This window comes from Rhagoletis pomonella, unplaced genomic scaffold, assembly GCF_013731165.1.
Source record: "Rhagoletis pomonella isolate Grant_MI unplaced genomic scaffold, Rhpom_1.0 Rhpom_scaffold_02204, whole genome shotgun sequence".
NCBI classification, from domain to species: Eukaryota; Metazoa; Arthropoda; class Insecta; order Diptera; family Tephritidae; genus Rhagoletis; species Rhagoletis pomonella.
Genome location: NW_023460758.1, coordinates 12,920 through 29,852, shown reverse-complemented (window position 1 = coordinate 29,852; position 16,933 = coordinate 12,920). Strand labels below are relative to the sequence as shown.

Below are 16,933 nucleotides of genomic sequence, written 5' to 3'. Positions count from 1 at the left end.
CCCCCTCCACAAATACTTACCTTGATTTCATTGTGTCACCCAGCTGTGATTCCATTGCTATGCGCGCTGTGAAGTCCGGTGTTATGTCGTTGGTTAAGCCATCATGCTGAGCTGCCGTGGCCGCCGCCACAGCCATCGCTGCACGGCTGCGACCTGCGTTGCCCTTGCTACTGCGACTGCCTGCAGCAGCCAATGCATTGACATTTGTTATCGTCGCTGTCACGTCAACTTCCACCTCATTGTTTGCTAGCGATGATGGCTGGCGCTTATGCAGCGTTGCTCCTTCGGCGTAGGCGTTCACGCGTCCATTGTTGTCGTTGCTCTCTACCTTCTCGGCATCATCAGCATTAGCATCGGCATGAGCAACATTATTATCAGCCTCGTCGTCGTCGTCGTCGTCATCGTCGAGTTCGAAGGGCGTGATTATATGGTCGCCGCGATACCAATAAATCGGTCCAATATCACGAATGCTCGGCTGTTGCACATGACAGATAAGTATAATTGGGCTGCCGACTTTGAAATGCAGATCGGCTGGGCCGCTGATGATGGCCCGTGAATCGGCGGGTATTTCTACGGAGACAAAAGAGACAGAGAGGAGAAATAAAGTAATGAAGAGATAGTCCATAGACACAATTGCAAAAATAAAATAAATGACACAAAAAAATATATAAAAAAAAGCATGTATGTATAATGATAATAAAAATGTATGCAGCGTATGTCAGGAATGTCAGCAGTGCAAGCGTGTGATTGCGAGAATTAAAATTTATGCAGACAATGAGCATAAAATATGCGCTGTCGTTGAGGAATATGTATATATGTATTTTTTTTAAGTTACAATATATGTCCAAGCTGTGTGGAGCTGCCGATACAAACATATATTCAGGCTTATAAGCCTGTAATTATACATTTTTCTACATTAAATTTGAAATAGTATGCACCAACGGATTAAAGGTAGTAAATAATTAATACCTTTTCTAGTACTTTAAAATGCGTGACCGGAATAGACCTGCCGAAAAAGTGAGGTTAAGTTACTGACAACACCTTGGTATATATGTATGTACAAAAATCAAAGGAAAATAAAAAATAAGTGAAATATTAAAGAGTAAATTTACAAATAAATATTAAAACATAAATAAGCCTGGAAGTTTTCAACAGAAAAATTGTGATAAAAACACATTGGAGATAATAAAAGTCAAATATTGAGTAAGGAGAAAACGTTTATTTTCTGAAATACATTTATATATGTATTTGCAGTAAATAAATCAGATAATATAAATATTTGAGCAGTATGAAGACATATGTAATGGAAAATAACCTAAACTATTAGTTACTAACGAGATTCGGCCGGAAGTCTAGTTTTTATGGCTCTTAAAATATGTTTTCAAACTTGACCACCGCCAGATAAAAAAAAGTAAGTGCGCCTGGGCCACACTGGAGAAGTGAAATTTACGTTATATATGTATCTATTTTGTCTCATAACCAATATATGTACATCTGCTTTTGCATAACGTTATATTTCTTGTCTTTTCTCTATTTAGTAGTTAGAATCATAAGGGTCTAAGTAACATTTTTTGAAAATATAAGTTATACCTATATTTGTATAGTTACCTAAATATAGTGTTTATGTGGTGACAAACAGTAACATTCATTCATATTTGTTAATTAACCTGCATTCATTTAGACAAGAATCATTTCAAATGCATTTACCCAGAATTTAAAATAAGTAATCAACTTTAACCTTATTATCTCAAAAAAATTTCTGAATTACTTAGTTCCTTTTGATTCTAACCCCTTCATTTATGTTATTCTGTTTTCCTTTATCTTCATATTTATCTTTATACTCTATCGATAGTAAACCCAATAAAATATCGATAACAAAACCGATAGAAATATCGATAACAAAATCGATGACAAATTCGATAAAAAATTTCCACAGCAAAATCGATAATAATATTGGTAGCAAAATCGACAAAAATATCGATAAAAATCTCGATAACAAAATCGATAAAAATACTGATAACAAAATCAATAAAAATAGCGATAACAAAATCGATAAATATATCTGTAAAAAAATCGATAGATAATCGATAACAAAATCGATAACAGTATCGATAACAATATGGATAAAAATATCGATAAAAATTCGATAAAAATATCGATAACAAGATCTATGACAATATCTATAACAAAACCAATAACAATATCGATAAAAAATATCGGTAACAAAGTCGTTCAAAATATTGATTAAAAAATCGATAACAAAATCGATTAAAATATCGATTATTACATCGATAAGTTCCGAAGATATCGATAGCAAAATCGATAAAAATATCGATAACAAAATCGATAAAAAAAACCGATAAAAATATCGGTTATAACATCGATAAGTCCCGAGAATGCAGAAACCTCTAAAATCCCAAAATTATTCACAGGTTGTGTCACTATATCTCCATCTATATCCTTTTCTCTATAATTACATTTGTTTTAATCTTTCTTCCTCTATCTTCATCTTTACTTTTATCAGTATCCTCAACCTCATTTTTTCTTTATATTTATCTTTGTTTTTACTTTTATGTTTATAATTTTCTTCATCTACATATTCCCCTTCACCTTTGCCCTTATGTATACAAGTAAAGTGTTTAAATTTACCTTGGTCTTTATTTTTGCCTTTATCTTTACGCATCTTTGTTTTTGTTTTTATTTTTACCTATGCCTTTATCCTTTTCTTTATCTTTTTGGCTTTCATTTTTGTATTGGTCTTTTTCTAAATATTGTTCTTTAACCTTTTATTAGCAAGTTTTTTAAATTAATAACATGTGCATACACTCAAGAAGCCCTTGCTTCAGTCCCAACCATTTCCGTTGCACCATTTCCGTGTGCAATTTCCATTGAATCTGCCAATTTACTCCCAACCAACCAACCGGCGCTAAAGAAGTTTCACTTCAATAAAGCCAGCTGTGTGATAGATCACGTCTTGAATTTTGAATGGTACACGCCAAGTAAAATAGCGTCGTCCAACTTACGTAGATTCTGAACACACCATGGTTGGAGAATTTTTCGATCGAATGTTTTCAAAATAGCTCTATAAAGGTGGTTTGATAGAGGTATTTAAAAAAGGGACCGAGATCGAAACTAAAAGTAGTTATTGTAGTTTTGTTCCCAAGAACGCTCAAAAACCCAAACCCAAATGAGAACAAAGTCTTTGGGATTTTTTCACAAGAACAATGGTGTCGAGCATGTTCTCAGCGGGAGTTATATAAGGAAAAAAAACCCTGCGGAACGTTCCCAAAGCGAACAATCAGCGAACAATACTTTCAGGAATATTTCTAAGAGAACAAAATGGGAACAAAAGTCTAAAGAACTTTCTCTCGAAGAACAATTTGGGAAATAAAGAAGCAAAATTGTTATGAAAGCGAGGAAATTTTTTTAATGGTGCTGCATTAGTTTGAAATATTTGAAGATTAAAATAAATGAAAAAGGAATTGAAAGATAACACTGTCCTCGAGTACGCTGGTCTCGGTAAACACAGTCCTTTTTCTGGTTTGGCTCTAGTTTTAGAGTTATTCGCGTTTGAAGTTTTCACCAAAACACCTATCTATACTAATTATATAAAGAGAAGTCGAACGGCTGGTCCGATTTTCATGAAATTTTGTGTACAAATAGCTTTCGGTAACCACCATGTTTTAGGCTAAACAAATTTTACTATTTTTCGGGTAGGTGGACCAGGGACCGGTCTATTCGAAAAATCTTATTATGGTCCGATTTGCTTAAAATTTAGTACGTAAGTAGCTTTTTAGCATATATTAGCATATATGACCCATTTTTTCCGGGAAGTGGTCCAGGGACCGATCTATTCGAAAAAAATTAGGGTCCGATTTGCTTAAAATTCGGTGCGCAGGTAGCTTTTTAGCATGTATTAGCATATATGATCAATTTTTTCCGAGAAGTGGACCAGGGACCGATCTATTCCAAAAAATCACATTTATGGTCCGATTTGCTTAAAATTCGGTACGTCAGTAGTTTTTTAGCATATATTAGGATACATGGTCCATTTTTCCGAGAAGTGGACCAGGGACTGATCTATTCGAAAAAATCGTATTTACGGTCCGATTTGCTTAAAATCCGGTACGTAGATAGCTTTTTAGCATATATTAGCATATATGATCCATTTTGTCCGAGAAGTGGACCAGGGACCGATCTGTTCAAAGTAATCGTATTTATGGTCCGATTTGCTTAAAATTCGGTACGTAGGTAGCTTTTTTCCCGGATAAGGTTATAGATTCCTGTTTTCCAATTTTCATGCAATTCGAATATAAATAGCTTTAAGTAACGACCATATCAAGGGGCGAATTCGTCACTAGGCAAGATTTTTTTGCGCCAATCAGAAGCAACGGATACTGTCAAATTATAATTATAGTATATATCTCAACTAATATATATTTAGAAATCTGTTTGTTAGTTTTCGCAAGGCTCGAGAGCGGCTGAACCGATTTTTTTGAAACTGCCACCTGCCCCACGTGCCCCAAGGATGGTTTTAGGCTGAAAAAAATCTATATGTAAAGGGGGCGTGGCACTTCCCATACAAACCGAATTTCTCATGCTACATATCTCTGAAAGTGTGCATGGTAGAGTTTTTGAAATTGGTATGGAGATACACGAAATCAATTGCATACCCTTGGAGAAAAATTTTAGCTATTGTAAAAAGGGGTGTGACATCTCCCATACAAACCGAATTTTTCATACTGCTTACCTCTGGAAATTTTTTGGTAGAGTTCTAGAGTTTTGTGTGGAGATGTACGAAATAAATCGCATACTCTTGGAGAAAAATTGGAAAAGGGGGCGTGGCATCTTCCATACAAACCGAATTTTTCATACTGCCTATCTTTGGAAGTGTTCATGGTAGAGTTCTGGAACTTGGTATGGAGATATACGAAATCAATCGCATACTCATGAAGAAAGAGGGCAGCTGTTGGAAATCGAATCGAATTTTTATACTGCATATTTCTGAAAGTATTCATGGTACAGTACCGGAACTTCGTATGGAGATATGTATATAGTTGAAATCAAGCCCATACTCATGGAGAAAATTTGGGTTATTTGAAAAGGGGTGTGAGGCCTACAAACGTACCGACCTTTAGCTATCTTTGAATGAATTTTTTTATTCTTCTGTAGGTGTGTTTGTGAGTGAAATCCTCCTAAATGGTTGTACGGATTTTAACGAAACTTTTTGTGTATTTGAGTGGGTCTCTGGTTGGTTTAGTTTCACAATTTAATCCGACAGTTGGCGCTGTAGTTGAGTTATTACTAAAAATCTTATTTATGATCCGATTGCTGAAATGACCACCAAACCTTAATCTTAGCAGACAAATATGCCAACGAAAATAGTAAACGTGAATTGTTGGTGAAAATGTTGGACCAAAAAGTTTCAATAAAATATATAAAAATTTTGGGCGGGACGAAGTTCGCCGGGTCTGCTAGTGTTTCTATATACATATATCAAAATGTTATGTTCGTTTGTACGAGGCTTTAAAACTCGAGAATGGCTGACTATTAAAAAAAAAAAAAAAAAGGGGGGTTGCCACCTGTTTGAAAAACGTCGATTTTGATTAGTTTACTGAAATATTTCACTATGGGTATCATGCCAAAGTAGTTTACGAAGTCTTACAGTCGAAAATAATTTTGAGGAAGGTTGCAAACTGTTTGAAAATCTTAAGCTCAGTAAAATTAATAAAATAAATAAAATAATTCCATATAGGTATTAATTAAAGAGGTTTAAGAAAGATTACTTCTGGAAATATTTTTTTAGGGGTTGCCACCAATTTGAAAATTTTAACTCGGTAAATTTTATAAAACAAATAAGGATGGGATTTTGGTCAGCGAATAACTTGTTAACAAGTAGTTTTATCGAAAAATAATTGAAGAGATCGATTTCCTATAAGAGTATATATTTATTCTTTATTGCTGTACAAAGATTGGTTCAAATGAAAGCCCATTAAATGCAAAATGTAAAAAAAATCCCATGTTCATAGGACGAAACGGTTTCTACTTAATTCTAAGAACTTTTTTGGCTTCAAACCGCATTTGGGGCAGAATATGAAAATATAGGGTCGAAGCTAAAAAAAAGGACTTAGTAAATAACGGACACCCTAATACACACAACCATAATAAGTGATGGAAGTTGTTTCACCCAAGCAGCTATTACAGTTAAAATCTTCATAAATGTTGCTACATTTTGGTGGAACAGAACTCACATTTGTATAGAAAAACTCAGATTTATTGAAGTTGCATAATTTTAGGTGACATGAATTTCCATATTTGACAGTGCGACCGTGAATATGAATTTAAAGCTAAACTTTTGTTTTGAATTAAGTCAACGATAGTTTAGGTATGCACTGTGGATTCGGCTCAAAAATCTTTTTTAAGATTTTTTTAACGCCAAGTTTTTCTGATAATTTTTCAACAAAATCCGGTGTTTTTGCTTTTTGTTTTTCAGGCATTCATAAAAAGCAAAATTGCGATTTATGTGTAGCTTTGTGCCTGAAAGTTTTCGAAAAATACAGAAAATTCCGAAAAGATGTATGAAGTACCAAAGTTACCAGAAAACACCGAAAAATTACGGAAAATCCAAAAATATCCGAAAAATTGTGAGTACTACCAAAAAAGTCCTGGAAAGTCAAGAAATATTCGAATTTAAGCCCGAAAATTTCTGACACAACCCCTAAAGATGAATACAAAATTTTGAATGTTTCCGAAAATACATAAATCACACAGTAATTCACAAACAAAGTCCGAAAATTTCCAAAAAATCTCAAACGATTCCGAAAAATAAAACACAAGGAATTTCGAAAAACAACTTTAACAAGTTACGAAGTATCTCAAAAATCTTCGCGAAGTGTGGACATACTCGAGTTAAGCTTAAAAATTCCTAAATGATCCCAAAAAGTCAAAAACTCCAAAAGGTTTGTTAAAATCCCGAAAAAACGGGGAAAATAAAACACAAAAGATTTTCGAAATTCCCAAATCCCAAAGGTTCACAAAAAATTCCAACAATTACGAAGAAAAATGAAAACTTCCGAAAAGTCTGGAAAAATACGAAAGAGCTCAAAATATATACCAAAACATTCCACACACACATCACAAATTATTCCGAAAAGTCCCGAGAAAATCACGGAGAGTTTCAAAGAATTTCGAAAAGTCCACAAAAATGCGAATTACGCTCGAAAAGTCCTAAAAGGACACAAGAAAGTTCAACAGAACATTGAAAGTTCCCAAAAAAAAAACATGAAACATTATAAAAAAATCCACGAAGCATTTCGGAAAGTCCTCAAAATATCCTGAAAAGTTACAAAGGATAACAAAAAGAGACGAAAAATGTTAAATACAGAAAACTCCGAATGGTGCAAAAATATTCGGAGATATTCCAAAAAGTTAATCATTAAGCATTTAAAAAACTCTGGATTTATAAATTCCCGAAAGATCTAGCTAAATAGAATCGAAATAATTTCGAAAAGTCCCGTCAAAATACCGCAAAGTGTGCGAAAATACAATTTAATCCCTAAAAATCCTAGACGTTCTTGAAATAGCCTGAAAAAGATTTAGAAGGATCCCTAAATATGCTGGAAAGTAAATCACAAATTATTAAAAAAACTCCGAAAAATCCGAAAAGTTCTAAAAATTTTCGAAAATAAAATTCGAAGTATCCCAGAAAGTTTCGAAAAAATCTCGGTAAATTTCGAGAAACAGTAAGTCCGGAGAAAATACTGAAAGTTCTGAAAAATATGAATCAAGTGCGAAAAATTCGTAAATGTGCCGAAAAATCTCAAAAAATTTATAAATATTCCGAAAAATGCCGAACAAAATCACAACGTATTTCAAAAACTCCGAAAAGTTCCAAAATAAAACTCTCGTCCCGGGGATTCGTACCAAAAAGTTCGTAGAAATATGTATCAAGTCTGAAAAATTCACAAATTACCCGAAAAATCTGGACAAAGTTCCCAAAAGTTCTTATATATTCCGTAAAATAAATCACAAGGCATTTAAAAAAACGCCCAAAAGTTCCAAAAATAAAATTCTCGTCCCGGAGATTCGCGATAAAATCTGAAAATTTTCGGAAAGAACCAAAAAAATTTCGATAAATGCTTAAATTGCGAAAACAGTAATAAAAACAGAAAAATAAAACACGAAGCATATCGAAAACTCCTGACAAAATCCCAAAGCTTCTAAAAGAATTCCAACAAATACGAAGAAAACTGAAAAATACCGAAAGATTCGGAAAAATAAATGACAATTAACTTTAAAAACTCCGAAAAAAGTTCCATAAATATAAATTATTGTAGCTTTTCCACAAAAAGGTTCATATAACGGCCTCAAGCTCAATAAAATTTTTTGCATAAGATATGGAAAAGTAAATCACAAAGCGTTCTTCAAAGAGCCCGACAAAATTCAAAAGGTCCCTAAATATGCTGAAACTTTTTGGAAACATAAATCACATAGTAATGAAAAAACTCCGAAAAGTTCTGTAAATTTCCGAAATTAAAACTCGAAGTATCCCGAAAAGTCGCGAAAAAATCTCGATAAATTTCGAGAAGCAGTAAGTTCCGAAAAGATACCGAAAAGTTTGGAGAAATATGAATCAAGTCTGAAAAATTCATAAATGACACGAAAAATCAGGACAAAGTTCCCAAAAGTTCTTATATATTACGAAAAATGCCGAAAAATAACCACGAAAAGTTCTAAAAATAAAATTCTCGTCCCGGAAATTCGCGATAAAATCTAATAAAATTGCGGAAATTGCGAAGAAATCCTGAATGGTTCCGAAAAAATTCCGATAAAATTTTAAATTACGAAAACCAGTAAGTCCTGAAAAAATACCGAAAAGTTCTGAGAAATACGAAATATTCACAAATGTTCCGAAAAATCTCGGCAAAGCTCCCAAAAGTCCGAAAAATTCCCAAAATAAAATTCCTGTGTCGGAAATTACCGAAAGAACCTGAAAAAATTACGAATAAATCCTGAATGGTACCAAAAAATTCCAATAAAATCTTAAAACGTCAGAGCAAGATGGCAGCGTTACATTTTATTACTTCTTAAAAAATCATAGAAAATAAACGGTATCTCCCACGCCAAAATGTCTGTTGGATTTCAAATAAAAACCACTTTTATTTACAATACAATCTGTGCCTATGAGAAAAGATCTGGGCGACCAAAGCACTCCCCGTTCTTCCTCTTTCAACAGTAACGCGGATCCGTTGCTTCGTCAGTAACTGACTTTCAGTAATACCCTAATTAACTTCACAGCAAAGCAAGCGTACACAATTAATTGTTAATTAAACTATGCACCACCAGCAATATACAGTACGTATGTATGTATGTATGTAGGTTACGAATGTGTTAAATAAAATTGCATTTCTGCTACTTTGCTGCAGTGCGAATCAAAACGAAAACAGTTACTGCCCAACTGCCACAGTTGCTACAGTTGCAAGCGCATTGGACCGAACCGCAGGTAAAGGAATAAATTAGCACAACCAGCAGCAGCACTGTGGAGCTGTGGGCTAAGGGCGAGACGAGACGAGACGAGACGTATGCGCCTGCCGTTGTGGCTATGTGATTTTAAGGCTAAATCTCATTTGCATTGCAGCGTGTATGTAGCATAATTTCTGAGCAAAAGGATTTTGCGCTCTATTTTTACTAGCTTCAATATTTTCACTATAATGCGGCTTTTATGCGGCGTTAGTGCGCCATTTTCACTTCGGCTTACGAGTACGAGACTTCCGCGAGCGTGTGTTTGTGTGTGTGCATGTAATGCGCGACTGCTACAAATTTGACCTTGAATGTGTATGTATGTATGCTTGTATCATTGCCCTATAGCAAAAACAACAACAAGCTCCAAGTATTATGGCTATATTAAAGTTGTAGCTCTGCTGCCGCAGTGTTTTAATTAAGCCAATTCGCCAACTCGCCCAGTGGCTGTCGGCGACGCCGCGACAGTTGAAACTTCGAAAGAGGATAGCGCTTTTTTTTGTCCAAGTTTTTCCTTTTGCTTACTTCGGTTAATCAATTATTTTGCTTCCCGCTTCAGTGCCTAATTAAACTATGCGTTCATGTATAGTAGATACATTTTTTTTTTGTTTTTGCTGGCTATAAAAAATGCCGCAAATTTGCCATTGCAAATGCTAAAGCTCATTGTGGCAAATAATATCGGGCTGAGCCGCATCTGCTGAGCTTCAATGCAATTCGTTGCGTTGCGTTGCTAATTAGCCAGTAGCTCGTTGAGCTTTGTCTACATTGTGGCATGCAGCTGCGTACAAACATACACAGAGTTGCATTCCAAATCCCATTACGAGTAGCTGCATGCCAGACGTACGCATTGGCCGAGTTTTGTGGATGAAGAAAAAAAAATTAAAAATAAATACATAGTTGCAATGATTAATTAAATAAGGAGACATGCAAAAAAAATGGGTATTACAAAATTAAATACAAATTAAATTGAAATGAGAGCTAAATGGCACTTTTCTTTAAAAATCGACTCGATATCATTGCATGAAAATATTAAATTACCTTTTGCTGTGCTATTAAATTTTTGAAGCAAATGATTTTGCGGTGAGTATTTAATTGGTAGTCAGAATTTTTTGTTAATTGACTGCAAATTCACGTAACATATATTTTTGTCTGGGGTTTAAATTACTTGCCTCATTTTAACTTTTTTTAATTAAAAATACAACAATTTTCATTAAAATTTCGCTGATTTTTGAAAGCCCCTTAATTATGTTTCATAGGTATGCATGGAGAATGAATTCGATTACCACCCAGTTAAATAAATAAATCACTTTAACCTTATTGAACTTAAAATAATTACAACGGTCACTTCAGTTTACATAATTAAATAAATGTGTGCCATAAAAAACGCAAAGTTCACTTTAGAATATTGTTCGTTTAGTTTAGGGGCGGGCACAACGGAGTTGCATATTTATGCTAAGGCGCTAGTACAAGCTATACAAAAATGAGGCAAACTGTTCAGATTTTAGTGTTAACATTTCAGTAAAAATTAATTGTTTTCAGAAGTAAAAATATTTTTGAATCTTAAATGCAAATAAAAACAAGTAAGAAAGTTCGGGCGGAGCCGAACATTGAATACCCGGCGCAAGTATTAAATATATGTTTTTCACCTTTCCGAAAGCTACCGCTACATGGTAAGCCGGGGTATATCAATTTTGAGTAAATTAGCGTCCTTAAATTTCGAAATATTGCAGTCTCAAGCATTTCTGAAATTTACCGTTATATGAAAAGCGGCCGTAATTTTAGTCCGATTTCAATAATTTTCAATGCCTTGCTTCTATGTGGCAAGCACAATAACCACACCGAGTTTGGTACAAATTGATAGAACGGTTACCGATATACATATATGTGATCATAAGTGGGCGTAGCCACGCCCTTTTTTCAAAATTTTATCATAAACGTATTTCTTGGTAAAGAATTGTTGCAAGCATCAATTTTGAATAAATTAGCTTTAATATTTGCTGATTTATCGAAGATTTCGTATTTCTCTAAATTAAAGTTATATGAGATGTGGGCGTGGTTATTGCCCGATGTTAAAACATATGTTATATATACTAAGGCCAACAACTGTGCCAAGTTTGGAATAAATTGATGCGGCGGTTATCAATATATACACATGTAACCATAAGTGGGCGTGGCCACGCCTATTTTCCAAAAATTTATAATATTCTTATTTTTCGTCTAAAACTTATTGTAAATGTAAATTTTGAGTGAATAATCTTCAGTAGTTACTAAAATATCGCAGTTTTCGTATTTCTGAAAATTACCGTTATATGGGAGGTAGGCGTGGTTATTGTCCGATTTCGCCCATTTTCAATACCATCCGTCCTACGCCAGAAAGAAGTGCACGTACCAAGTTTCGTTAAGATATCTCAATTTTTACTCGAGATGGACGAACGGACAGACAGTCACCCCTTAATCGATTTCTCTTTTCATTTTGATCATTTATGTATACATTTGTCTATATCTATCTCGATTCGTTTTGCCTGTTACAAACAACCGTTATTCGAACAAAGTTATAATACCCTTGTGCACAAGTGCGCTCGGAAAAATCTAAAATTAGAGAAAGAGGGAAAAATGCTCAAAACTTTAACGAAAAAAAAAAATATATATAAATATATATATATATATATTAGGGCGGGTAAATTTTTTTTTCGACAGCAGATTCGGATTCTACATAAAATTCTAAGAAAAAAAGCCCTTTAGACCATAGCTCTAGAATCAATTTCGAGCCTGCGCAATTTTAAAAGAAAATATTTTTAATTAATACTAAGTCCATAATCAGATTAATATTTACTAAAGTGTTAGGAATGTTTTTTTTTTGTAATAAAGAGTTGTGCTCGGGAGTTTTGTGATACGAAAAATTAATTTCTGATATCTATTTTTTATTTAAAGAACCGCAAGATGGCGCTTCAAAGCAAATCTACTATATATTTGTGGAAGTATGTATGTATGTATGTACCAGGTTGCAGCGAATAAAATTTTGCCAAAGTATTGCCATGACTCCTGGACCTATAATAGGGTAAAGAAATTTAAACTCGCCAAGAGGGGGAGGGGGATGAGGGGTACCTCCCATAGTGAAAATTTTTAATCAGCTCTAACTTCGGAATTATAGTCACATGAACTCGAAATTTGAAATGCACAGATACCTATGGTAGGTGCTTATGGAAAGATATATGTATATAAATGAGTTTGTAAAAAGGGGCGTGGCACATCTCATAGGTGTGGAATCTTTTATCAGCTATAACAGCAGGCAGTATTATTGCATTTTGAAGATTTGTTATAATTGATCAAAGTTAAATTCAAATAAATTATAGATGATATGAAGTTCACCGGGTCATCTTCTAGTCTTTAATATATACTCAGTTAATATACGGATAAATATTTACTAAAGTGTTACGAACGATACTTTTTTAATACAATAAGAAAAAAATAACTATAATTTAAAGGAGTGACACACAATGGCTAGAGTCGTCGCATGTGTGTATTCTTTGATATACATATATATGGGCCGTTCTTACGGTTTATATATTTTTCATCCACTCACTTATTCCTTACCGAAAATTTTAAATAAAAATTTAACAAGTTTTAACCGCTGATACAGTACAGGTAGCAGTTTAAAATGGGTAACTGGGTAAACTTAAAAAAGAAAACATATTCTCTGGTTAAATTAATAAGCCTGCCCGGATAACACAAAATCCTAAGCTTGATAAACATTTGGTGTTATACAAGTTTTATAAAGCTCTACTTGTATTTAGGAAAAATGCCAAAAAAAATTATAAAATTTATTGATTGATTGATAGAAATAGAGAGGGAGTTATGGCTATGACAATAGAAACTAGAAAAAAGATACCTCGTGTTGAAAGCAAAAAGGATCTAAAACCAAACAAAAAAATATAAATACATTGTTAATCATAAAAAAAATTTATGATTCGAAAAATAATTTTGAAATATTGTAAAGTTTTTTTGGTTTTTTAAAGTTAAGGGTTTATTTACTTACAGTAACGAACAAAAGTATTGGCACAGTAAATTTTTCGCAATATAGGCAAAGTATTTTTTAGAAAAATTCCAAGTATGCAGTTTAATAATACATTTAATTTTAGTTTATCAAAGTGCAGGTTTGAAGTTGCTTGAAAATCTGAATATAAAATTGCAAATTAGTATGCTGATTTATTGAATTTTCCTGAGTTTTTCACAAAGTTTACACATGTGATTTTTATGTGTTTTAGTGTAGTATGAATAATGTGACAGACTATTTCATAGTACAAAGAAGTACAGGTTAGGTTAAGTTAACGCCGCGAGTCGATTATGAAATTTCGAATGCGGCTAATTTCGATCCCTGAGAGCTCAGTGTTTGTAGAAAAGTGCGAGGATCAGTTGAAATTTCAAGTCTCAACGCATGAATACCAATCGCATAATGGCCTGTCAGAACCCCCATCACTAGCCCTTGAGAGGTAACATGTTTAAAAGTGCCCTATTAAAACATTTGCTGCAGCAGAGAAACATCTTTTCCTTTTTTATGTCACGAAAGGACCCGGTTCCCCTAAGCCCAATAGCAGATCATGCTGCGACAATTCTGTCTGCAATATCCGCAGGCGCCGTGTTCAACATATGTATGTTAAGCGCCAGTGTAGGTGTGGTTCCTAATGCTCCGCTAATTCCTATTTTACAAGTGTAGTCTTCTCTAGTAAGTTCCACCAGAGAAGGGCTCCCTGAAACAATATAGGCTTAAATCTGGTTTCCTAGAGCTAATGAATTAACTTGGGCGAGAGACCCCTACAGAAGTACAAGGCAACCGACACCTTTCTTACCTTACCTCAATATTAGGCTTCCACGACAGCCGCCGTTGATCACCCACCTAGTTACCTGGTTCAGGTACCCTGAGCCAGAACAAAAATGGTGTCTAGAAATCGTCCCTTAACCAAAATTTCCACATCATCTACATAGGCGATCACCCGACAGCCCACTTTTTCCAGTTTCTCTAGAAGGTCTTTTTCAACCGCAATCCAGAGCAGGGGAGAGAGAACACCACCTTGTGGAGTGCTCCAAATGACTCTGCATTGAGTGCAGGCGCGTCCCCACTCCGCCGCGACAGTTCTATTCGCGGTAGTGAGCTGTAGATAAGCCTTATTAGGTTGGTTTCGACCCCCTGATTATGAATATTTATATCGACTGTTGCCTCTGGTGTGACATTGTTGAAGGCCCCCTCGATATCGAAGAAGGCCCCTACTGCATAATCTTTATGCGTGAAAAGTTCCTATGACCACTTTACCAATGTATGCAGGGCGATTTTCACCAACCTCTTCTTGCAATAAGCATACTGAGCTCTTGAAAGACAGCCACAAGCAATCGCGTTTCTTATGCAGTGGTCTATTAGTCTCTCTAGAGTTTTTAGCAAAAAGAAAGAGGGACTGATTGACCTAAAATACTTAGGGGAAACATGTGCGCCTTTTCCGCCCTTCGGGCTGAACTCCAAGCCTTCGGGATGTACCCGGTCCTCACGCAGTTCGCATAAATGGGATTCAACCAATTGCCCGACACCTTCAGAGTTCTTCGCTGCTATGCAGGTATGATGCCATCGGACCGCGGCAACTTTAATGGTTTCAACGAAATTATCGCCCAGACCATGTGACGATCGTCCAGAAGATCGGAGAATTACAGGACCTGGGGGAAGATTCTGAAACCAGTTAGCGACAATTTTCGAATCACTATCGCACTTTTAGACGCAAAAACATTTATATCATGCGTCAAAAAGTGCGATAGCGATCCGAAAATTGTCGCTAACTGGTTAGAAAATCTTCCTCCTGAAGTACAAAATATCGCAAATAAGTACATTTGACTGTACTTCGAAGTACAAAGTACAAGAGCGAAAAAAGAAGTACTGTACTTCCGAAAGAAGTACGGTTGGCCACATTAAGTATGAACTATGTTTTTATAAAAAATTATCGAAAATAAATTAAAAATTTTGCATATATGTAATGCGAAAATTTACTGCGCCAAAACTTTTGTTCGACACTGTACATATAAAAAAATACATACAGTAACTTCTCCCGTTACAATAGTAAAAAATATGTTATTTGCTTTGTAGTGCAATCTTGCGGTTCTTTCAATAAAAAATAGATATCAGAAATTAATTTTTCATATCAATAAACTCCCAAGCACAGGTTTGTATTAAAAAAAATATATCCGTAACACTTTATTAAATATTAATCTGCATATTTTATCAATTCGTCGGAATATGTTTTTATGTATGTTACCGCGTAACTTTGGACTACGTTATCCGTTTTCTATAATTCTTTTTGAAAGGAAAGGTGGTTCCTCAGAGGTAGTCTCCTACTAATTGAGTGTATATCCGATAATTGGGCCATGAAGAAAATAACGGTATTTTTAAATTTGTATATGAGAATTGAAGTCGGTTTTGTTTTTTTGTTTAAATTTTACTCCAGTGTCCACAGCTTCTATAAAAGAGTCGTAGGCCATATTTTTTTGTTAGTTCAATTGTGGAACATTTGTATGAACTGCTTCGGCTAATACTTCGGCTTTTGTTCTCTTTTTATATCGAGACTGAGTGCGTTGTTCGATGGGGTGATATCATTGCCAAACATGATAGTACTTTGTTTGCCATCAATAAACACTATCTTGACGGAGTTACAGTATTCCACATTGATGCGAGCCTCAAAAGTTTTGAACAATATTTGCGAGTATGGCTTTTAGTTTTTACCGCTTAGGTAGGTGGCAGGCCTATAGAAAATATTTCTTAATCAATAATTTTTCAAATACTTTTCGCTCGACACCTATATTATAATACATACCTTATCTTATTAACTTAATTGAATTAAATTTTCGAAATTGGTAGCAACTCGACTCAAAAATATTTTCAGTAGTAAGCCTTCTTTAAGCCTTTAATTTGATACCCATATTGCAATATTTAATTTATCTTATCAATTTTATTTAACTAAATTTTGAAACAGGTGGCAACCCCCCTCAAAAATATTTTCGCCTGTAAGCCTTCATAACCTCTTTCTTTTGACACCCATATTGCAATATCTAATTTATGTAATTAATTTACTTATATTGAACTTTTAAACAGGTGGCAACTCTCTATTTTTTCTGGTTTTAACCATCCGGATATTATAAAAAACAAACCGAAAAAATAAAAATATTAAAATCGGTCAAGCTGTTTTCGAGTCTTAGCGAGGCTAACGGACAGCAATTCATTTTTATATATAAGATATCTTCTTTTAAAAATGCGCAGGCTCGAAATTAACTTTAGAGCTATGGTCTGGAGGAATTTTTTTCTTAGAATTTTATGAAGAATCCGAATATGCTAGGAACAATGTCGAAAAAAATCGATCCATACAAATTGACCCGCCCTAAT

The 16,933-nt window shown here is 34.4% G+C and overlaps 1 protein-coding gene across 1 annotated transcript in view; it reads right to left on the bottom strand.

Moving 5' to 3' along the window:
* Window positions 1–16,933, bottom strand: part of LOC118753209 — a gene marked incomplete at its 5' end in the record, with an annotated part of 18,575 nt that overhangs the window by 120 nt on the left and 1,522 nt on the right. Inside the window, one exon of the mRNA XM_036488082.1 lies at window positions 21–570. Coding sequence (XP_036343975.1) covers window positions 21–570 — 550 coding nt within the window. The remainder of the gene's footprint in view (window positions 1–20; window positions 571–16,933) is intronic.